The sequence below is a fragment of the Taeniopygia guttata genome, chromosome 6, assembly GCF_048771995.1.
Source record: "Taeniopygia guttata chromosome 6, bTaeGut7.mat, whole genome shotgun sequence".
In the NCBI taxonomy this organism is placed as follows: Eukaryota; Metazoa; Chordata; class Aves; order Passeriformes; family Estrildidae; genus Taeniopygia; species Taeniopygia guttata.
This window is the reverse complement of record NC_133031.1, coordinates 15,978,882-16,002,676: the sequence shown is the minus strand read 5'-3', so window position 1 is coordinate 16,002,676 and position 23,795 is coordinate 15,978,882. Positions and strand designations below refer to the sequence as shown.

At 38.1% G+C, this 23,795-nt stretch overlaps 1 protein-coding gene across 11 annotated transcripts in view; it reads left to right on the top strand.

The window, feature by feature from the left end:
- The window catches only part of KAT6B (lysine acetyltransferase 6B), a 107,786-nt gene that overhangs the window by 62,726 nt on the left and 21,265 nt on the right, over positions 1-23,795 (top strand). For 7 of the 11 annotated variants that reach the window (XM_032749113.3, XM_072931016.1, XM_072931018.1 and 4 more), the window contains 6 exons: positions 1,478-2,409; positions 3,346-3,467; positions 4,370-4,485; positions 5,740-5,881; positions 8,934-9,095; positions 13,636-13,729. In XM_032749113.3, the coding sequence (XP_032605004.3) occupies positions 1,478-2,409; positions 3,346-3,467; positions 4,370-4,485; positions 5,740-5,881; positions 8,934-9,095; positions 13,636-13,729 (1,568 nt within the window). The remainder of the gene's footprint in view (positions 1-1,477; positions 2,410-3,345; positions 3,468-4,369; positions 4,486-5,739; positions 5,882-8,933; positions 9,096-13,635; positions 13,730-23,795) is intronic. The other 4 variants (XM_032749115.3, XM_032749116.3, XM_072931021.1 and 1 more) reach the window with 2 other exon arrangements.

Below are 23,795 nucleotides of genomic sequence, written 5' to 3'. Positions count from 1 at the left end.
AGTACAAAGAAAATATGTCCAGTGGTACTGGAATAATTTTTTGCCTGTTGACCATCTGTAGGAAGCCCTTCTCAGGCAAATTACTGTGTGAGATTAACTTAAACCAGGTGTGTGCTGGCCTCTGGCACTGCTGGTGGTTACCACATCTGGCACTGAGAACAGGTCTTGTGACAGACTTAAGCGTATGACACCAAAGGATTCAAAAGACTTAGAAGTTATTGGTTGTGTTGCCTCTTAGGAACTAACCAAATTTAAGGATGTGTGGGTGGAAAAGGGGCTGGTTCTTAAGCTGGTGGGCCCTTGGAGGTCAATAAGCAGATGGTAGCCCTCAGCTTTTGAATCCCTAATTAGAAGGAACCTGTTGCAATTAATTACTTCAGTATCTCAATTAAGAGGGCAAAAATCTGTGGAAGAGAACTTTCTGCTGCAAAGTAAATAAGCTAACTTCAAAGAGCAGGATGGAAAAGGGAATGAAAGAAAGCATGTGATACAGCTGTGTAGCTTTGTTCGGCTTTGTAATTTGATTGTATGTCCTGATAACTATTTATTTTACTGCAGATATTTTGAAAAGTTCTGTTTCTGTTTGCTAGAATATACTACTCTGCGGTGTAGTTTCTCTTTTCAGTTATTAGCAACTAGTTAAACCTGTAATTCTGTTCTCACAAATGTTTGCTTTCAGTATGCCCTTTTTCTTCCTAGCATTTAAGTAAGATTCACCACTCTGTTTTTTCCTAAAACCTTCCATGTTAGGCCTCATTAGTTTATGGCTTTTCTGCAAATGCGCCTTGGTTAGTCTTGGTCTTTCCTTTCCTATTTTTAATTTTTGCTATTTTTGAATTTCTAAAGACTCTATTTCTTTGGTTTTGTAGTAATGTTCTTAATAAACTACCTCATTTGGCTTTGAGATCTTCGGTGGTAACTTTTACTGCCATGTTTTACATAATCCAACAAGAGTGTGGGGGGAAAAAAAAGGCAGTTTCTTGAAGATTGACTGTTTGCTTTAAAGGATTAATAGACTTTCTCTACAGTTTAAGCAAATGCAGTCTGAAGTTAACTGTTTTGATATCATATTAACACTGAAAACATTAATCTTCTCTGTGTGTACAATAAACTCTATGGTGATGGAGCAATTGTTGTACAAATGCGATGTAATGATATTTTTTCCAAAGACGCACATTTTGGCTATGCCTAAAAGTATATGAGAAGGCTGTATATGTGGGAGATCTTGCTATGCCAGGGCTTTATATATAATCTGTGGACTGTGTTTTAAACATAAGAGGGGAGGGGGAACAAAAAGAAGGGGAAGTAAAAGATGGATGTTATATCATAGTGTGAAATGTATTTCCAAAGTGTATATGTCTTTAAATTACTTTAAAGACTTTTAAGTACAGTGGCCCAGGTAACTTGTATAAACTATAGTGCTATTTGACAGTTAATATTTTGAGTGCTGATTTTTATTTTTCAAATTTTTGCATAGGTCTGTAACCAGTGATGAAGGATCCGTGAATGCATTCACAGGAAGGGGGTCACCTGGTAGGGGTCAAAAGACTAAAGTCTGTACCACACCTTCATCTGGTCATGCTGCATCTGTGAAGGATTCAAGCAGCAGATTGCCTGTTACAGACCCCACTCGGCCTGGTGCCACCACCAAAATCACCACCACCTCCACCTACATACCTGCCTCTACACTTAAAGTTAACAAGAAAACCAAAGGTCTCATTGATGGCCTTACTAAGTTCTTTACACCATCACCTGATGGTCGCAGATCACGAGGTGAAATAATAGACTTTTCAAAGCACTATCGTCCAAGGAAAAAGGTCTCTCAGAAACAGTCATGCACTTCTCTTGTGTTGGCTACAGGTACCACACAAAAGCTAAAACCTCCACCTTCTTCACTTCTACCCCCAATCCCCATCTCTGGTCAGAGCTCCAGTTCTCAAAAATCCAGCACTTTGACTTCTTCTAACTCTCCCCAAGGTTCTTCCAGTCAGTCAAGCATACCCTCCTTTAGTAGCCTTCCTAGTAGCAGTCAGCTAAAGGGACTCTTTGATGGACTCTCTCATATCTATACCACTCATGAACAGTCTCGAAAAAAGAGTCACCCAAGCTATGCACCCCACAAGCACTTGTGTAGTAAACCAGAATTATCCTCCACATCAACATCTAATAGTTGTTTCTATGGAAAGAAAGAGGTTAGGAGTAGGTTTGTGTCTTGTGCCTGTGCCTCTGGATGGGGTGTGTCTAGAGGACATGCTTTTAAAGCAATTGCTCACCTCAGGAGAACAGCTTTCTTTAAAAAGCACAGGATTCTAGGCAGATTAAAGTATAAAATGACCCCTCAGATGGGGACCCCCTCACCAGGGAAGGGGAGCTTGACAGACGGAAGGATTAAACCTGATCAGGATGATGGTAAGCAAAGGTCGAAGCGCCAACCAAACCTGCGTCCCGTCCAAAACCAAAATTCTTATCACATAGGTCTTAGCTATTTCTCTTGTTCTTATTTCACTTTCATACGAGAACAACAAAACTTTGACCTTTTATCTAATGCTGACTAAATCTCCAAAACATTTTTGGTTGTTTTTTTTTTTTTTCTAACTAATACCACACCACTTTTTTATTATTTTTTTTCATCTGTAGTGACACTAGGAGCCCCAAATGCCTTCATAATGTTGCTTATGGCTGTGTAGTAGCGCATGAGTAGCTTGTCATGCTACTTCCTTGTTCTTCCCCTGCCGCTCCTATGGCAGTACTGCTGTCATTATGATTGTGTGCTGTCACTGCTTATAACAGTGGGCATTTCAATTCATTTCCCTCTGCTCCATTGCTTTTTCATGAACAGTTCCATCATACTACAGTCTCCACAACACCTGATCTCTACTGCTGTGAACTACCTTTTTATTACTTTTATTTAAGAAAAAAATACTTCTAATTTATAATGTTTGAATGCAGACTTAGCTTAGCATTAATCTTCAAGTTTTAAGGGCAACTTTTTTCTCTTGTGTTTATTTTTTACCTTCCAAAGTATACTGGAATTTATCAGGTGGCATAGTTCTAGCAATCAAATATGCTCCATTCCATGAGGTTCAAAACTAGTTTAGCAGAACTGGGCCATGAAGGCTTATACAGACAGACAAGCAAGTACCAAAAAATAGCTTGTGCAGCAGCAAGCTACAAAAGAAGAAGGGGGGTGAAGGGTTCAATTCTGTTACTTAGTAATTCCAAATTTGGTTAAAATGGGGAGTTCTTAACAGCCGTAGTTGCAATCCTGTTTAGTAGTATCACTTTGATAATGCGCATGTAATCTTCATGTCTGTGAATAAACTTTTTGCTGGTTTTAAATAACAGATACTGAAATCAAACTAAGCATCAAACAAGAAAATACGGATGTATTTCTGTTGGGAAGTAAGGACACTGTTACACAGGAAGATTTGGAAGTGTTTAAGCAGGCACGAGAACTTTCCATGGAGGTAAGAATCATGTTGCACAAAATGCAGTTATTTCTGTAAATGAAAACTGAGTTAATTTTCAGTCTCTTCGTCTTCATTTCTAATATATTCCTTTTAATCTAATGCATCATGCTTGCTCTGAAATCTATTTGGGAGACACTGTATGTGCAGATAGGAGACAAGGCATCGTGCTGGAATGGATCAGATGATAAGTGACATTTAAGATAGATTTTGAAATATATACTTGAGCATTTTGCAATCAGGACTACAGGATCAAACATAGAGTTTAAAAGTAGCTGATGTCCTGGTCAGGACTTAGAGGATATTGTCATTAATGATTTTCCTCTGCAAAGAAAGCAGGTATTCTGAAAAATTAAGTTGGTCCCAGAAAACACTGCTTGGTAGAAAACCAGGTTTAGTGAGTCCATAAATTAATTTTACCTGATTAGTTACCACATTTGAGTTTAAATACTTTAGATTTTATCTAGCAGTGATAATATTTGAGCTGAATCAAACTAGTGAACCAGACTTTTACTTTTCTGTGTCTGTGAAATGACCAACCAGTGTTCTAGAGAGAACCTGGTTTAGAAAGTGGGTGAATGTAAGGTTTCAATTGCTGCTTTTTTAAAATGGCATCATAAATGGCTACATGTTGTACTTTTTTCCAGTAAGGGACATCATCACACGAGGTGCTGTGGGAGAATAGAATTTGAGGCTGTTGTGCCTCTTCTTTGGCTGGGCTTTTGCTGTTGGTATTTTCTGTTTGCAAACTCTGTCCTCTGTCAGGGTTTAAACAGCTTAAGCAACTGACTTGGATACTTAAGGTTTCACATGCTTTCAGTGGGTAAAATTGGTTATAAACAGCTAAAGTTTCTTATACTTTTTCTATAACTAATATGGTTTTTTTTTATTGCACCTGACAGAAAATTGGGTGTAAAAACACTGGTGAAACAAGTGGGCGATACCCTTCTGTTATTGAGTTTGGAAAATATGAGATCCAGACCTGGTACTCTTCACCATACCCGCAGGAATATGCAAGGTAGCAAGTTGTCAAGATTGCCATACGTATTTGGCATTTTTTCCTATGTGAATGTTACAACTTATTTTTACTCTTTTGTAACTGTTAATAATTTAAAGCCTTTAAAAGTAAATATGCTTTTGTAATTATAACTGAAAACAAGGATTTGTCATTCTTTTTAGCTAGTTCTAAATTAAAGATGCAATAAAAAGTTGTTTTCCTAGTCCTGTATTAATGTCAGTGTCTAGTGTGTATTGGTGTGGTTTTGTTCAAGGTTTATTTTTGTGGTTTTGTTTTGTTGGGTTTTTTTTTTTACTTATTTGTTTGGTTTTGTCTGGGGTTTTTGTGGTTTGTTGTTGTTTGTTTATTTGTTTTTTCTTACACCGGTTCAATGAGGTATGTCCAACTTCTGGCCCTTTAGACAAAGTGCTTTTGGCTGTGGTCCAGTATTTGTTAACCTCCTTTTTTCTAAGGACCAGGGAAGATGTCATGCTAGCTAAATGAAGTACAAGTTGGCAAATTGTGGCAACAGCGCCTCATTTCTGACCATCTTTGCAAGTGTGTATCTTGGAGTCAGGCAGAGAGCCTGGACTAGTACATGTGCTCAGCAGATCTCTGCAGAGTTTTGTGTTGCCTGTGCTGTGGAGATTGTGGAGGGGAGATGTTTTGCCTTTATGTGAACTCTTTGGGTTGGCTTCTGTAGTAAAGTGATGGTTTAGGTGGAGGTGAGAGGGTAAAATCCTGCCAGAGTCTTGCCGAAGTATTTGGAAGACAGTGGGAGGAAAAGTTATCTCCAAGCCCTCCCCAGAAACAAAATAAGTAAAATTAGAGTGAAAGAGATCCTCCTGTATCTTGCTTTATGCTTTCTTTATATTTATTAGGAACAGGAAACATGAAATTTGAGTTATTACTCCAGTGTGTTCACTTTGATGGAGACCACAAGAAAAGCTAGGGTGGAGGGTGGGAAGGGAGAAGTAACTGAGATGTTACAGAGGCTGATCCACAAACTGACCTTGGCACAACTCTATTGAATTAGGTTCACTGTGGTTGATTGATTGATTGAAGCTGGTTGTTTCTTATTTTCCTTTTCTGATGAGTAATGTGTGTATTTTTTATCATTCACTCTAATGTTATATTTACTTATTTAGTTATGCTTTAGCAGCATTTATGTATGATACCTTACATTTGAACAGAAAGGTTTTTTCATTTGTGGTAACTTTGTTTATGGAATGTAATGAACTTTTTGTATAAAATGTCTTCTTAATTTTCCTACAGATTACCAAAGCTTTACCTGTGTGAATTCTGTCTTAAATACATGAAAAGTAAAAACATTTTGTTAAGGCACTCAGAGAAATGTGGCTGGTTTCATCCTCCAGCCAATGAAATCTACAGGAGAAATGACCTTTCAGTATTTGAGGTAGGTGTATCAAAAGTATAAGCTTTTGGAAAATAACCAGTTTGTAGATGTTACAGTCTAGTTGTAGAACTAGTGAAAACTTTAACATCCTTAAGTACTTCCTTGGAAATTCTTCTTATACTGCAAGTTGAGATTCTGCTTATACTGCAAAAAAAAAAAAAAAAATCCACCTTCCCAATTCTGTCCTACCCTGCCATGTTCTTTTGTGATTCGTTCTTTACTGGTACTTCATGCCTTATCCAAGCTCTTTAAGATACCTGAATAGCATTAGTCCTAGGGCTTCCTTTGCAGTTCTCAGCTTGGATTGGTTTGCCTTTCCCTTCTCAGCAAAAGTACCCCTTCACACCCATTCATTTCTGGCTGCTTGAGTGTCTTGGGTGTAGGGAGAAGTCTAATCATAATATAGGTGCTCCCAAAGTATGAAAGCAAGTAAAGCAGCTTCTTGCGAGTTCTAAAATCACAAATGTAGCTCCTGAGTGCTTCTGCCTTCATTTTGGGTGTTTGAGAAACTTGCCATGAGATATAAAAAACCCCACAACCTCAATTTTGGATGTATTAATCTATGTTATTCTTTTGGGAGGCGACTTATTTTAAGTGTGAGGTTTTATGTATATCCTGGACAAGAGAATTCTGTGTTTCTTATAGCATACCTGCAGTTAAAACTGTGCCTTAACTTTTACATTGCAGTTTCTCAAGCATTATTACAGGTTGTAATAACAGAAAAGACTGGTGGGGTTACTAGGACTTCTTTTCTCAACAGTGTTATTGAGATGCATATATTGATAATTTCTATTTAATTGCAGATGTCATTCTTCTTCAGACTTGTATTTTCAAATTATATAAATGTCCTTTGTGCTTTGTCATTGCCATTGTCTTTTCAAATAATGATAGATGCAGTCTAGAAGTCTTTTTTAAAGTTAGAACAAGATATTTGTATTTGTTGGTTTTGGTTTGGTTTTGTTTTTTTCTTTTTGTTATGTTTGTGCTATTAAAAAAATAACTATTTGCTTCAAAATTGTGTCCTTCCTGACTTGAGCAGTTTTTATAAATATTGAAGAACTGCCAGCAAAAGACTTATGTTGTAAATATACTTACCTCTTTTCCTATCAAGAATGAAATTGCCCTAGACTGTTTAAAATAACTTTATTTTCCTTGTTAGTAGGTGTTAAGAATTGTGGAGCATACAATAGGCAAATTGGACTTTCTCATTTATTTTTATTAACTACTGCTAACATGTAAATGAAAAATTCTTAAGAAAATAAAGTTAAGTACAGAGAAATACTGAGAAAGGGGATGGGGAGGTGGGGGATTGCTGCAAGAAACACATGGAAAACAAAGTATTGTGAAAGCAATGTCCCAACTCTTTCTCCACTGCTTTTGTTCCCTTTGTCTATTTTGGGTGCTTCAGTAAGCACTTGTGTTAAGCCTTCTGAAATAAATGTAGTTGGTTTGGGTCTTTTTATTTCAAAGGTTAATGTCAGTTGTCACTGACTGCTGTAGAAACTCAGTCCTTAGTTGATGTCCTTCTTCATAGATCCTTTCAAGAATTCTGTGCAACCATTTTCTTTTAGGCAGAATGAAGAGTTTGTGGTTTCCTTCATGCTTTGTGTTTTTGAGAGAAATGGAAATAAGTTTGGCATTCTGTGATTTATGTACCTCTGCCCAGAGGATGACTTTGACAGATTTGAGAGCAGACTTTGACATAGCTTACTATTATGCTGTAGCCAAGCAACTTTTGACAGATGCTTCCTTTTGAGCTTGCTGTCCCTCTTTTTTCCCTGCTTCTCACATTTAAAACTGATGAACAAGCTGTGTTTGCCTGAAATTTAAGAATTTTTTTTTTACATTTCTGTACAAATGTTCTTACTAAAAAAGACAGCTTACATAATTTGCATTTTCAGGCTTACAGTTTAGCCAGTGGTAATTTCTGCTTACTTAGTGTTCACATTTAATTTGCACACTTGCTAATAATTGTGAAAAGTAATAAAAAGCATCTGGACAATGGAGTGTGCTGTAAGAGTCTGATGTATTCGACAGGTTCTTAAGAGCTGTGTACAAGTTTATCTTTATGCCTTAAGGAGCATTAGCTATTCGTTGAATGTTTTTTCTTCAATCCACTTAATGCAGCTATACTACTGATGTTCCTTTAAAATCCTTAAATATATCCAAAAGGATGGGTTTTGCTTAGATTTGTAACTAGGATTCTTACTCAAAACAAATTAGAATAGAAGATGGCTTCTTTTTCTGAGCAGTTCCTGTCATTTGTTTCGCTCTGAATGAAATACAGCTACTGTCATTATCAAAAACATTAGTACAAGCAAACCTTTCTATTAAGATTATTTCAGAAATGCGTTGCCTTTGACTGAGCCTTTCAGGAAGTACCTAATTGATCTAGGAAATCTGCATTTGTGTCTGGCTTTTCTGTAGCTGTCTGAATCACAGCTTGACTCTTTTCACTCATAATATACCTAGACTAATTGTAGTATTTAGCCAGGAAATTTACCTCTCTCGCTCAATAGCATTTTAGCCTGGCATGGAAATTTTGTCTTGTCTGATTTATCCAAAACATTGATGTGATTGATATGTAATTTGCTACTCATTTATTTGCCTTACATCTTAAGGATTCAACATAATACACTTCTTTCTTTGGGTTTTTTTTTAAAGTTGTTGTACTCCACTGCCTTCTAGCAAACCAATTTAAGGCAGTTTTAGTTCGTTTTTGTTATCTGCCAGTCATGCTCATTGTCATTCCAGGAATAAAAAGAAAGAGGTAAGTCTGTCTTGAACAACTAAAAGGTGAAGTTACTTGGTTTAATAAATCCAGATACTCAGTGGTTACTTAAAAAGGCAAAGTAATTAGCACCTACTGGAGGATTCTTATTTAAGAAGAAACTGGGGCATTTCTCTTTTGAACCTTCATGTGTTTTGTTTGTTTGTTTCTTGTAATACCATACTGTTCAGGTTTCCTTCTAGGATATGATTGATTCAGTAAGTTGTTTTGTCCTAACTTGTTGGTGCCATGGAAATAACTGCATCTATCTTGCTTTTCTAGGTTGATGGAAATGTGAGCAAAATTTATTGTCAGAATCTTTGTTTGTTAGCTAAGCTCTTTCTGGACCACAAAACCTTGTATTATGATGTTGAACCATTCCTCTTCTATGTCCTTACAAAAAATGATGAGAAAGGCTGCCATTTAGTTGGATATTTCTCTAAGGTAAAAATTTTACAAGTGGGTTTATTTAATATTTGTAATGTCCTGCTCTCCTTAATGCTTCTCCCAAAAACAAAGAAAAATCAGAAGTTGGAAAAAAACCCCATGAGCTTGAAAGGCTCTCTGTAAATCTTGACTATTATGTGCATTGTCTCAAATACATTGTACTTTCTTGCCTCTGATGCAAATTCAGAATTTGTTCAGCCACATGGATGGGGGTAGGTTTTTTCTTGTTTGGGGATTTCGCTTCCAAAATTTGTTGTGATTTCAGTTGAAAATTTGAATCTTTTTCCTTCCCCAACATTTCTTCATTAGTATGCCAAATCTAACTTGTAAAAGTTGCAGGTATTTGGAATGTTGATGTGCTTTCATGGCTTGACTGCTGGCAGCTCTAGCTGGCTATTTAGATGTAAATGGGCAGTGTTGTTGCTCTCTTGTGTGCAGTCTGATCTAATGCAGTTGCTTGCTGCTCCCATGTAAGAATGCATTGCCTGACTTCATGGTGGCTGCCTTGTTTAGAGTGGATCTCTCAGTTGTAGCTGATTTTCAAGTAATAGATGGCTGCTATTGACAAAAATAATACTTAAGTGTACTATCTTGACAAAGATGACCAAGAAAAATGGTGAACTATAGTTAGATGTGCTTGCAGTGGGAAAGCTTCCATTATTGTCCATAATTTGCCCCTAAGGGATGTGTTGAATAGGTACCGGTTACTCAGAAATTCACTACTGATCCTAGAATTGCTACCTCCTATTGACTATATATTTTCTTTCTTGAATAAGTGAATTGTGGGAAAAACAGTAGCTAGGATAAACCCAAAAGTCTTGTCAGAGTACCTGGATATTATACAGTAATCTCCTGGATGTCTGGCCACATCCTTCCAAAAGGCGGGCCTTGCTGGAATTAAAGTGAGATGTGTAGGCACAATTTACACTGTCTTTAGTGTCAGTCAGAACTTCTTGTGACAGACATGTCAGCTTTTATTTAGCCATTTTATTTATTTTATTTTCTCCATTTACTTAAGGTGTTGCAGCTTAAGGTGAGTCTCTTGATTTTTGCTCCCTATCATAGAATGGTTCGTGTTGGAAAATCCCTTTAAGATCATTGAGTTCGTCTGTTACCCCAGCACTGCCATGATGGCTGCTAAACAGTGTTCCCAGGTGCCACATTTACAAGTATTTTGAACATTTCCAGAGATGGCAATTCTGCCACTCCCATGAGCAGCCTGTTCCAATGCTTCGTAACCCTCTCAGTGAAGAAAGCTTTCCTAACGTGCAATGTGAACCTCCCTTGATGCAACTTGAGGCCATATCCTCTCAACCTGTTACTACATACTGGGGATAAGAGAAAAGCCCAAGTAGAACATAGCCACAGCCTTTCCCTCCTCCTCCAAGTGGGTCACCCTGTCATAGAAGATCAGGTTAATCAGGCAGCACCTGCCTTTCATAAACCCAAGCTGGCTGGACCTGATTCCCTGGTTGTCCTGCATGGGCCATGTGATGGCAGTCAAAATTATCTGCTCTGTGACCTTCCCCTGGCACAAGAGGTCAGGCTGACAGACCTGTAGTTCCCCACATCCTCTTTCTGCCACTTTTTGTTTTACAGTTGCTAACTGGGACCTTTATGGTTAACCAGAACTGCTGGTAAATGGTGGAGAGTGACTCAGTGAGCTCTTCCAACAGTTCCCTTGGGCTCTGTGGACATGTAGATGTTTTAAGTGGCATGACAGGTCACTAAGCCTTTTCTTGTGGATCACAGGGGCTTTGTCCTGCTCCCTGTTTCTGTCTTCCTGCTCAGGGCGCTGGGTACCCTGAATACAGCTGGTCTTGCTGTTAAGAACTGAGGCAAAGAAGGGATGAAGTACCTCAGCCTTTTCCTCATTGTTGTCATTTAAAGCCCAACTGGAAATTACACCCCATGCAGCCACTCCCCACTCCCTCCAGTGATAGACAGAAGCAAAATGCAGAGGTTATGTGTTGGGATAACAATTCACTGGAAAGGTAATGAGATAAGAAATTGAACAGTAAGAGCAACAATACTAATAAAACAGTGTATAAAAAAGGGTGATTACATGCAAAATGTTCAATGCATCAGAGGTGACCTACTGCTCCCCCACATTTTCTCCCCCCTCAAGCCAGAGACAGTGAAAAAAAAAGCTGGACAGCCCTCCAGTCAGGACCAGCAGCATTGCACTGCGCTGCTTGCCACCCATTCCTCTGGAAAAGGACAAAAATGCCTGTGGACCCTCTGAATACTCTTACCTCCACCCAAAACCATGCCCCTTTCTTGGAAGGGGAGAATTCCTTAACTTCCGCCTCCAGTGATTATGTAGGTGGTATAGAATAACAACAATTTTTTCTTGTCTTGTGTGCCAGTCACCGTTTTGCATTCTAGGTGTGCTTTGACCCTTCTAATACTGTCCTTCCAAAAACTCGCAACACCCTTGAAGTCCTCCTGTTGCCTACCCTCTTCTTCCGAAGGTGATAGACTCATTTTCCCTGAGCTTGAGACAAAGCTCTCCGCTCAACCAGTCAGGTTCTCTCAGCATGCTCATCTGGAAGCACATGGGGATGTCCTGCTCCTGTATCTTTAAAAATTTCCTTCTCTCAGCATGTGTAGCCATTGTGGACTCCTTTGCTTTGCAAAACTGCATCCTAAGGGCCTTTCTCAACCAGCATCCTAAACAGGCCAAAGTCTGCCCTGTGGGAGTCCAAGGTAGCAGTTCTAGTGACATTGTGGTTGAGTGGTGTATAGCAGACTCCCACCAGGATAACTGCCCTGTCACCCTTCCTTCTGATTCTTCCTCAGAAATACTCAACTCTTTCATCACTTTGATTAAGCATAAGACCGTCCTAAACATACAAGGCTACCCCACTACCTCTTCTTTCTCACCTATCCCATCTGAAGGGTGTCTAGCCATCCATTTCAGCACTCCAGTTGTGTGAGTAATCCCACCATGGCTCCATGATAGCAGCTATGTCATAGTTTTCCTGCTGCACAATGGCTTCCATTTACTCCTGTTTGTTGACCATGCTGTGCACATTGGTGTAGGTGCACTCAAGTTGGGCGATTCAGTCCTGCTGCCTTTTTGGGAGGAGCCACTCCAATTCCTGTGTGACCATTCTCAGGCACTTCCATGGTTTCTAACACATCAATAACCCTTGTATCCTTGCTGCCATATGGATCTCTGTGTCCTACCTTTACTGAGTGAAGGATGTTGTTAGCACACCTTCCCTCAAACAATGGATAGATATATTTTCTTCTTCCACTTTACCCCTGTTGCTTTTGGCCAGCCTGTGTTGATCACAATGTGATCTGATGATCACAAATATTATCACCACCAAAACTTAGAGAAAAATCTTAATCTCAAATTATTGCATGTCATCCATCTATGTCTTCCCCTTCCCCGCCCCCTCTTTTTTTTTTTTTTTTAAAGGGTGTGTGTGTGTGCTCTTGCTAGGAGGAATGCTCTGGCTTTTCTTACCTGTTTGTAAACTTTTTGCCAGGATGTGGACTTCTTACTAGCAGTCATCTTGAGAGTTTGGGAGGCATGTACAGAGAAAATAGTTAACTATGTTGTAGAATCTAAGCAACCTTGTGGAATCTGGCTTGGTATCTGATGGAGTATTTGGGAATGAATGTACTGGCATGTGATCCTGTCATGTCATCACAACCTTGTGTGGAGGTTGAAATGGTAGCTGGTGTCTTAAACTATACATGTGCTTGCCACAGCTCTTTGTCAGTTGTTCTGACCTGGATATTTTTGGTTGCTTTTGTCTCCCTCAAAACTGCCTATTGCTGATTTTTGGGGTGTAGTCTTTTAAGGGTAACAAAGCTCTTCCTTATCAATAAACTGGGAAGAACCTATAAACTTCTGTAGTTAGAACAGCTGCCTAATCTTAGCTTCTGCTCTCTTAAACAGTAATTGTCTCCATTGCCTCTGTATATGACTTCATTCTGACTGAAAGCTTTCGTTTCTGAGCATTCTGCCTTGATTTGTGCTCTGGTAATAAGCATCTAGCTTTGAAAAACTTAATATGCTTCAAGTATAACTTCTTAGTTCTGCACATAGGGGTTCCTGCCCTGTACCCTGACCACATATTCAGAGAGAAGACAAAAAAAAAAAAAGGTGAAAACCTGCAGGCACTTAGTGGAGCAATTATAGAAAATACAGCTTCACCATGTGTATGGATATTGCATCCACTTCCATATCCTTGAGAGAATGGTCAGTGAAGCATGAAAATATTTCCTCCTTCTCACTGTCTTTCTCCTTTACAGCATTTAAACTTTATTATGCTGTTCAAAAATTATGTGTTTAATTTTTAAGATGCCAAGTAGTTAAGTAATTTAAAAAAGATTCTGATGGGTATGTTTGATACTTCTTTCTTAAAATTAGACATTAACATGGAATTATTTGACTTTGGTACTGAACCCATGCATCTGTTCACCTTATTGGGATGTTTCACAAGGACAGTAGCAGGTGCAGGCAATTGCCCACTTCAGCAGTGCTTTGACATACTTGATCTGTTTCTCCTTCCCACAGGAAAAGCTTTGCCAGCAGAAGTACAATGTCTCCTGCATAATGATCATGCCCCAATACCAAAGGCAAGGATTTGGAAGGTTTCTCATTGATTTCAGTAAGTGAAGTGTTTTATTTACACTTGTGATCCAAGGAGCTGTTAGCTGTTATATGAAAGTATAACATATGAAACTTTATTTAACTCACTCTGTTGTTTTTATCAATAGATAATGGGATTTCTGTTTATATTTACATAGGATAGAAAAGCTCCCTGAAGTGAAAAACTTAGTGCTGCTCTGTTATTGTACTCGAGAAAATTGAGAATGGATCTCTCGGCAGTAATACTAGCTCACAAAGCTATTACCCTGAATGAATTGTCTAAATTACTTTCCATTTTGCTTTGCTCATTAGTATAAGAAGAGTCAATTATTTGTGATTATAGCGAAGAAGGTGTTAGTCTGAGGCATTCTCTCCATTCTAATATTTCTAGCTTGTATCTTTTTTTAGCCAAAAAAAAAAAAGCTTTAATTGAAGAATTGCCCCATGGAAGAATGGTTTTTGTCTTCATCACTTTCTTAGTGAAAATTTGTACCAGAAAGAGGGTGTAGGTGTTCATGGCTGTACACGTACTTGCTGCTTTATTTTGCTGAGCTGTCTGACCTGTTAGAAAGCTTCAGCCACACTTGTTTAAATATAGATTTGTTATTCCTCAAATCTTTGTGTACAAGGGAACTCCAAAATTATCTAAGGAAACTTCTCAGTTGAGTGTCCTCATTACTACTGAATCCATTTTTCTACTGTAATTTAGAGGGAGGATGATAAGGAGTTAGTGTATATTGTTTGTGGCTGCTTTTCACTGTTATGTTGTATAAAGCACTGTAGAATTACATGAGGGTAGAGATACTTCAGATAATAGGATTCCTGCCCTGAAGGTATGCAGGAACATTAAAATGCAAATAATAATACATTGCAGTATAACAGCAAGACAAAGGCAATAATTTGTAACTGTAGAGTTTTCAAGTTCTGTTCTTGCAGTGTTGTACCCAGCATGACTGTACTAGAGTGTATAAAGATACTTAGTATGTCCCATTATTGCATGGCTTTATAAACAGCCTTCACTACACCCCTGTGAGTTAGGTGAAAACGGTTCTGGACCACTTAATCTGCCACAGAAATGTAGCTGTCACTGGAGTGGAACACAGCAGCTGTTCCATTGTGTGCCTTCTGCAATCTTTTAGCAAAGGCTGTGAGAAGTACTACGTCTTTCTGGATCTGTAGAGAGAACTTTCAGCCTCCTTAGATAGAAATTGGCCCTGTTTTAGGATTAAAATAGTTTCGTTTTTTTTTTTGAAAAAGGAGATGAGGAACTCTGAACTGGGCACTGGTAAGTGCTTCCAGGCTTTTCCTTTGTTACTCTGTGGTGTCTCTCTCCCCTGCTCAAAAAAAAAAAAAAAAAAAAGCACTCAACAAATGTTATTCTGGTTGAGTTTGCAGTGGTTATAAATACAAAACTGATGGCACAGCCATGAAACCCATGGATTCCACAGAAGGTCTGGGTTATGAGTATGCTGTGTCCTTCTGGATGTGTGCTCTACTACTGTGCTGGAAGTACATGGGTTTGAATCATTAGGTTTTTTGTGATAACTTGCTTGGAGCTTATCTGGTGGTGTGCTTAGGCCTTCCCTCTTTGCAGGCACGTTCAGATCACAGGTGAGGGCTGCAGCTGTACAAAGTGGGCGCAGGCCAGACACACCTTTAGCTTCTGCTGTGGCTACCAGTCTGCCCACTTCAGTAGCACACAGGCAGTCCTTCAGTACTTTCCCTTTGTTTTCTGGACAGAGGTTCCCTTAACTACCTGGGAATCAGACTGTTTCATCTGCCAACAGAATGAGGAACCAGGAGATGCCTCACCTTACTGTGAGTAAGGTGCAAACTAACTAAAAGGTAGTGAGGGAACTGCTTGTGGCTGTTATTCCTGAGCTGTAGAAAGGAAGGGAAAACTTGCAAGGTTAGTTTTCCTACAATGTATTTGTATCTTTTTTTCAGGAGGGAGCCTGAATGCCATGAAATGGGGCATAGCTTTGTCTGAATTAGTGACCCCAAAACCTGTCTCTGTACAGGAAACCCTTCGAAGTTAATTTACTCTTTTTCTTGGAATTTGATGTGTTTCTGCCTTGTGACTAACTCCAATATTCTTTGTACTTTACTCTTTCTGTTCACTTGTGGTCTCCTGAGTATAAATTCCTCTAACTGGTTGAGAAGATACGATATAAAACCCCCCAGTTATTATTCTAAACTTGAACAGACCAAGTTTATCGTAGTTTAAAGCATTCTTTGCCAGTGACATTATCTAGACTGTCATGTTCTCATAAAGTCATTGCAAGATAAATTTTATGCTGTGAATAAGTCTTCATTTGTTATGTGGGTAATGCTTGTAAACTGCTCTATTTTGAAATCTGTGAAGCAGTCATTGGAACTTGTCTTTTTTTATAACAGTAACCAGAACATGTTTAGACTATAATAATAAAAATGTAACTGAGCAAGTAATTTTCAGAAAATGATAGTTACAAACCACAGAAGGGAAGATTTTAAGAACTGTGTGGAAGCAATTGACTGCTCACATTATTTTGTATATATCTAGACTTGATAGGCTGGATAGAACACAGCCTTTAAGCCACTACACAACTTCTGCTTTGTCAGCAGTCTGCTGAAAATGTAGTTTGTGGTAAAAATTTGCTTTTTTTTTTTTTTTTTTTGATAAGTGAAATGCATTTGTTTGTTCAGATTGTGATGAATTATTTTGTCTTGAGCTAATTCAGTCTTCACAGATGAGTCTTATATGGTCATGCTGTAACTAGCAAGAGAAAATCTTTCATTTTGCTAAAGGAAAAATAGGTATTTGTCTTTTGACTTCTGATTTTTGGTTTTTCCACCTTAACATTTTCCTAACTACATTTAAACTTACCTGTATTTCATCTCCAAACTGGTAATAGCAGTATTTCTTACACTGTAGACACCAAATCTATTGGTCTGTCTCTTCAGGAATCTATAATCTCACCTATGGCAATGAGGAGTTTTTAGAAGAGGAAATTAACTCTTGTGAGAAGCAGGTGTGCTGCAAAATGCCTGAGTTTGCTACTCTGATTGCCTTCAGCAATAATTTGATTTCTAGTTTTCTGCATGTCATTCATCATTTAAGTAGAAATGTTGTTGTTTAAAAATATGCTCTGTAACTCTGCTTTTAAAGACTGGTAAGATTCTTTTTTTCATTCATTGTGGAGAAGTTAGAGATTTTGACTGTGATAGAAACTTTTTAGGCTGTTTAGAAAATGAAAAAAGTTTAGTTATAGATATTTTATTTAATGGTTAAATTATTGATTTGTAAAATTGAAGACTTGATACTGCTCCATTTAGTTTGAGTCACTCTAAGACAATCAGTTTAACCGGTTCTATTTTCTTGAAGCATGTTATACTGAAGACAAAATGGTTTACATGAAGTCTGCTCTTTGTTTACACTAAGCATGCTTTATTAAATCTTATTTTATAACACCAGGTTGATTTTTCACATAGGGGTAAGGAACTTGATTTTCACTTGGAGTGTAGCTAATGTAAAAAGTATTTCCTGAAAATGAATAAGGGTCTTAATTTGCTTGTTACATTTATACCTTCCTGCCTTTTACAGGACTGAAATCTGCCAAACTTTTTGGATCTGGGCTATTTGTTTTGTTTTCATTACTTTATTGTTCTTGTATTCTGTGGGATTTACAGAATTGTGATTACAGGGTTTTGTCTGAGGGAGAATAATTGACTTCTGCACCCATCTTTTATATTTGCTGTAAATAAAGTTTTTGGGCAAGTAGATTCTAGCTGAAGTTGATCCAGAAATCAAGCAGAAAGCAGGCTTTATTGCCTAAGAGCTCATTGTGGGTTTATTTCATTTCAAGTCCTTTTGCAGTGATGCACAGCTATGGTTCCTGTTCCAAGGATTGATTATGTGTGCTTGCATTTGGGTGAGCCATCGGATGCCTCTGTCAGTTCAGCCTGTATTGCTGCTGTGGCAAGCACTGGAGCCACAGTGTTGTAGCTTCTCTCTGTGCAGACCCATTTCTTTTATAAACTTTAGCAGCTTCTCTATAAAAGATGTTTTTCTTTGCTTTCCTGATTTGAGCTCTTGCGAAGCCTGGAATCTTCATGTGCTTTCCATTTCTATTCATTAGACTGCAGTGCCAGAACGTACTAGTATTTCTTTATTTGGCATATCTAACACAGAGTTCATTATTACTATAATGAAATGCAACAGTATTTAATATTTGTTTTCTGTAAGTTTAAAGTTGTCTTTTGATTCATACTTCTTCTCAAAGCTCATCTTGTCACAGTCTCACATTTCTGCATGCTGGATTGCAAATTCCATGCTGGAGGCCTAGCCAGCAGCTGGAAGAAAAGAAAAGAAATGCATGTGACTGTTAGGATAAACCTTTCCAACTGTGCTGGCTAGGATGTTGACAGTTCATTTGCATTACACTAACAACTGGGCTTAATGCTAAGGAGCAAAGTCCTTGGTAGCCTTTTGTTACTTATCTTGAGGCTGTTTCTGGTCCAACTGATTGTAGCAGTTTCTTCCCCCCCCCTCCCCCCCCCTTCAGAATTCCTTGTTTCTATTTGGTTTATCTGTTCATTGTGAAATTATTATTCTTGCTCAAGAGATGCAACTTGTTTAAGGATGCTGGGGTTGTGTTTTGGCTAAATGCATTCTTTGTTTTGTGGGTTTTTGGTTTTTTTTTTTTTTTTTCTTCATTTGTCTGTGTGGGAAAGTCAGTGCTAACTTTTTTAACTTTCCTATCACTTATTGCATGAAACTTGAAAAGGCTGGATTTCTTTTTTTTCCTTAGCTTGACTTAACCCCTGATTCACCCTTAAGATTCAGGATGTGTAGCTCAGATTTTTTTTGTAAGAAAATCATAATAGGGAAAGGCAGTTCAAGTCTGACAGTGGAAGAAACAAATAGAATTTATATTACCTGAGAACTTCTATTCTGGTGTAGGAAAATCGGCTCTGTTAAGTGTCCTTATTTGCTCACTTCCCCAGATCTGATATGTTTCTTGGTCAAGTGTTAGTTTTTGTTTATTGTTCTGTTCAAACAGGTGAGTAAATCTTCCAGTCCTGATCTGCAGAAGCAACAGTGCAATAGCAGTAATAGCACTTGTGCCACAGCTAAGGTATAGCACCAGAGAATGCAAGTTTCCAAAGGATGAAAGGGGGGGAAAATTTGCTCTACAAGTAAGGGGAAACTGTTAATGACAAGTTATTTCTTTCCACCTAAGTGCTTTTCATTAGTAGCAGAGCCAGTGATAAAGGAGGTCAGTACCATTAGTGATATTTTTAAATTGGTAACCAGTCTTTTGCTTAGTTAGTGGCAACATTCATTAGCCTACAATGCTTCTTAATATTTGTGGTTCACAGCTTTGAAGAACTTGACTGAAGATCTGGAACTAAAGCTTGTTTCTCTGCTCTCAATTCTAATCCTGTCCTCTCTACTGCAAATACCTACAATCTCATGTTCACATTAACCATTTAGGGGCTTTTGAGCACAAAAGCTGAATCAGTGAAATATTCTGGGCTGAAAGTGTGTGGGGAGTTAGTACAGATGTCCTCAAAAGTGTTTGTTATACATGATCCTGTGTGCACTTTGCTTGAGAAGTGAGGGATGGTGATGGGGCACTGAATAGGCAAAAAAAAAAAAAAAGATACATAGCTTTGTAAAGTGCATTCTTGAATTCCTTCCAGTTTGCACTGGTTTCAGATGATCTGCATCTCTCTATGGAAATGTAGAAGATGTTCACTGCTTACTGCCCAGTCATGCAGAAGTGGTAAGCATTGTGTGTTGAGCCCAGGGAACTGCTGTAGGCAGAGAAGCTTTCTGTTCCACAAGTGTCTACAGGTAGCATAAACCCCTAGTGATGGGAATGGGGACAATGTATTTATTTCTTTTGGCCATCACTTTTGAGATACTTTTGAAACAAGCTGAAAAAACTGCGTTCCAGGAAACCTAGGTTAGTCTTCAGGCACAGCTTAAGGAGACTGAAAGGATGAGATTTTCTTCTGGTGGTTAGTGCAGTTTTCTTCTTCCATCAAGTTTTTTGAAGAGCTGGTCTAGTCTGTAAAATCAATGTTTCTATCAAAGAAAAAATTTGGGTTTCTGCTAAACTTGAAGATGAGCATAAGGCTCAAAAATAAAAAGCCTTATTTTTCAATATGTTTAATTCAAACAGTATTTACATTTCTAGGATCAGCTAGTTATTTCCAACTTCCTTGTGGCTCATGTAATTGAAAAGCTCTGTCTTCTGACACAGACAAAAGGTTATTTTTGATTAAAAGGAACAATTCCTTTTAGACTATTTTGGTCTTAGTTTTCTCACTTGTATTCATTACTGTGTTCTAGGTTTTGCAGTATCTTCAGAAGGAGTCAGTCTAGCCTTCCATGGCTAGTTGGACAATAATATCTTCTTCTGGTTTCATCTTCCGAAGTAGCTTTGTGGTGCTTTAATGTATCAAGAAGGTTTGAAAATGTTGCTGTACCAAAAGATCTATTTTATAATTCACTTATCTGTGGTTCTCACTGTAGTGTTTCCAGGCTTTCTGCTTTAACAGCAAATTAGGCTACTCCTTTGTGGAAACCTGAAAAGCAGTAATTTTTTTTGTGAAGCACCATGTTTGTGCAGCCATCCAAAAAAAACCTAATTGAGCAAAACTTAAAACTAGTAATGGACTAACATGTGGCCTCTCATTTAGGGCAACATATTGCTGGTAAGATACTAGCATTTGGGAAAATGTCAACCCTGTTTGGAAGATGATTAACTTTTTAAATACAATGAATGTGTTGATAATAAGTGGTGGAATAGAGTAAAAATGCTGCCTCAGGTTTTTACAGGGCTTTTAAAAACAAGTATATCAGTAAAGGAAGAGCCTCAGAAAAGGTGAAAGGCTTTCTTGATTGAAGTGTTTTCATTTTTTGGGAGGAAGCTGGAATAAGCTAAACGAGCAAAAGCCATTACAGTACAGAAATGGTGTGATTTCTTCTTTAAAGGATACTTGAAAATTGAAGGAATGGCAAACTATTAAGCAAAAAGTGCTTAATAGTGAGGGCAGAAGAGAGCAGAAGTAATGAAAATGTGTTTTTCTTCTTCATTATGATGAATTCACACAATTTATTTGCTTTGTGTAGCCTTACTTGGTGTAAGTACCTGTGTAGACTTCTCTTAAAGTAACTTGTTTCAAGAGGGGGGTAACTGATTTTAAACTATTCAAATGGAAAGAAGACATAGATCCTGAACTGAGAAAACTTAACTTCTTTTAATAATTCGTAAATTGACTTCTGGAAAACAAAACAATTAAAAAAAAAATAAAGATGGATGATGTAATGAAACAAACGTGTTAGGAGAGATCAGAAGAAGTGTGTTCACATGTGGCATTTAGGTTCTGGTACACCTTTGGAAGTGCTGAGAACCACTGTCTGATACCTGCCAGCAGTTAAGAGCTAGGCTTGAGCTGCAGGAGGCTCTAAGTGCTTGGATCCACTTGTGTGGTATGTGTTTATATAACAGTGATAGTCTTAATCTCTTTATGAGAAATAATTTGTTGGCCAGAAAGTAATATTTTGGAAAACCTGCTGTAAGAAAATCATATGGATTTTTTTTTTAATGTCTAAGTACTTTAATAAAAATAAATATGAAGTAAAAATAGCATTTGAAAAGTTAGATTGTCTGTGAAATTATGAACATGCTCAGTAAACATCTCTTGCACTGTTATTGTCCAAAATCTGATTTTAAGATGTTTTACACTTTACCCTAACAAATATTGAAATATAACAGAAATACAGTATAGGAATAAACACACTTTAAAGAGTTGTTCGCAATCATGCTTTGCTGTTGTCTATAAACAGAATTGAGGGGGGGATGAAGTGGGACCATGGGGTTTTTTTTAAGATAAAATTTACTTTAGCTGAGAGCATTTCAGCATTCTCTTTCTCACATTACAATCCTGAAAGTACTGTTTTGTTACTGCTGGGGCAGTGGCAAACAGTGGAAGGTAAAAATGCGAGACCAAGGGTGGAGAGTATTTGTTTTTGTAACTAGACTTTATTGGAAAGGTGTATTCTCAAACTACACTTAGGAAGATGTAAGGATCTGTGTAAAACAAGCCTCTTTCGTTTGTTAAATGTGGTGGCTTACTTGAATCATTCTGTGCTGTGGGGTTTTCTGTGTTTGACTGACTGACTTGTGTACCCCAGTACAGAACACTGCGTCAGTCTCCTCGTTGTTTTGTGGTGATGTTTACAGCACTGTGTCCAAATAAAGGTTGAATTACCTGCTTTTTCTTTGCCTTTCTTTTTTTTTTTTTTCTTTTAGGAATGAATTTTAAAGTGTCTGTGGTAGCTGTAAATCTGTGAGGGAGCCTGACTGCTGCTGCTTATTTTCTGTTCTTTTCTTGATGATTGATTATGTTGCTGACCCCAAGGATTGAGTTTGGCCTCTCCTAAATAACTAATAAGGAGCATTCTGTCAAGCTGAGATTTAGATGAGGGGGGAATGAAGACGGATTTTGAATCAAGCTTAGTTGACTTAAGATTATTCCAAGAAAATCAGCCTCTTGGGATTTCTTGGCATCACTTTTATATAGCTTTAAGACACTGTACATTTATCAGAATTGCAAAAGAAAGCAGACATGTCACTTCAGATACAGAAGCTAAGGCTGTTTTAACTGAAGAGCATCTTTATTCCAGATAACATTGAAAACAGTGGAAAGGCAAGGCTAAATATGGTAAGAATGATAGTAAGTATTTTCTGGACAAAGTTGTATTTATAGGGCATTAGTGAACATGGAAAGCCATCCATTGAAGACTGGTAGCTGAAAACAGATTTTAATTAAGTAATGTATCTTTAATTATTCAAATATTTACAGAGGGTAAGGTAGCCTGGGAGGAAAACAGATATTGTCTGGGTTGGTAGGGTTCAGGTTAGGAAAACCAAAGCCCTCATAAAGTTAAATCTGCCTGGGGACATTGAGGGGGAAGAGAAAATCTTGTTTCTATGCATTGGTGATAGGAGGAAGAATAGGGAAAATGTGAGCCCTGTCTGGAAGGAAATGGGGACTGGTTACTCAGTATATGAAGAAGGCTGAGGTACTCCATGACTTTCTTGCTTTGGTCTTCAGCAGTGAGAGCTCCAAGCCCACGGCCCAGGCAGTAGACAGCAAAGGCCTGTCACACTGTTGTTAAGGCACAGAGAGCCTTGTGGCTTCCTTAATGGGTGTCTTGTTTCCAATGCCAGCATTTTTATCAGTCAGTTCTACCTTCTTTAAAAGTAATTTTATTTTTCCCTTGTTTACTGCTGTTTTGAGTCACAGTAGATATTTAGCAGGTTACTGTATCTTGGGTTTAGCTTTTTGAAGCATGCTGTAATAGGTACATTTGTGTTCAATGCTTGGTAGGTAATGTGCCCTTTCTTATGCAATTTCTGTGTATGTTGACTATCCAGATATTACCATCAAATTTAATAATAACCTTCTTAACCTGTTAGCTTTTTCTAAATCTTATTTGGTTAATTCCCTGTTACACAGGATGCTTTAGCAGAGCAAATGAACAGCAGTGACATTTTGCTGCCCCCGCCAGACAAATACAGTTTGCATCTTTTGTATCTTAAGGAGTATGTGTGTCATGACCACTGCCCTGAGCAAACTCAGTACTTGCAGTGATTTCTTAGATTGTCTTTTGGCATCTCAGTATTCAACTTCCTGTTTCAGTTTTGTTCATGTTGTTTAGTACTGCTAGGCTGTCCTTTATAGGTATGCATAAAATAATGAAAGGAAAAGCTCTTGGGCTCTGGAACTTGATCTACGCTAAAATGGTTAAAACAGTCCCTGATAGATTTTGGTCCAGGGCATCTGTCACTTTCCAAGTGTGATAACAATCTTCCTGAAGCTGGGAGGATTATGTTAACAGCCAGGTTAACACTCCAGCTGAGAGTCAGAGCTTAATGGTATGGATGCCATCTGTCTGTGCTGGTTGGCCTCCGTGCCATGTAAAGATTCTGAGGATATTCAGTGTACTCATTATATTAGGCAAAACCTCCTAGGTCCATCTTCCTGTCTTGTCAGTTGGATCTTGTAGAGGTACCTAGAGCCTGCCA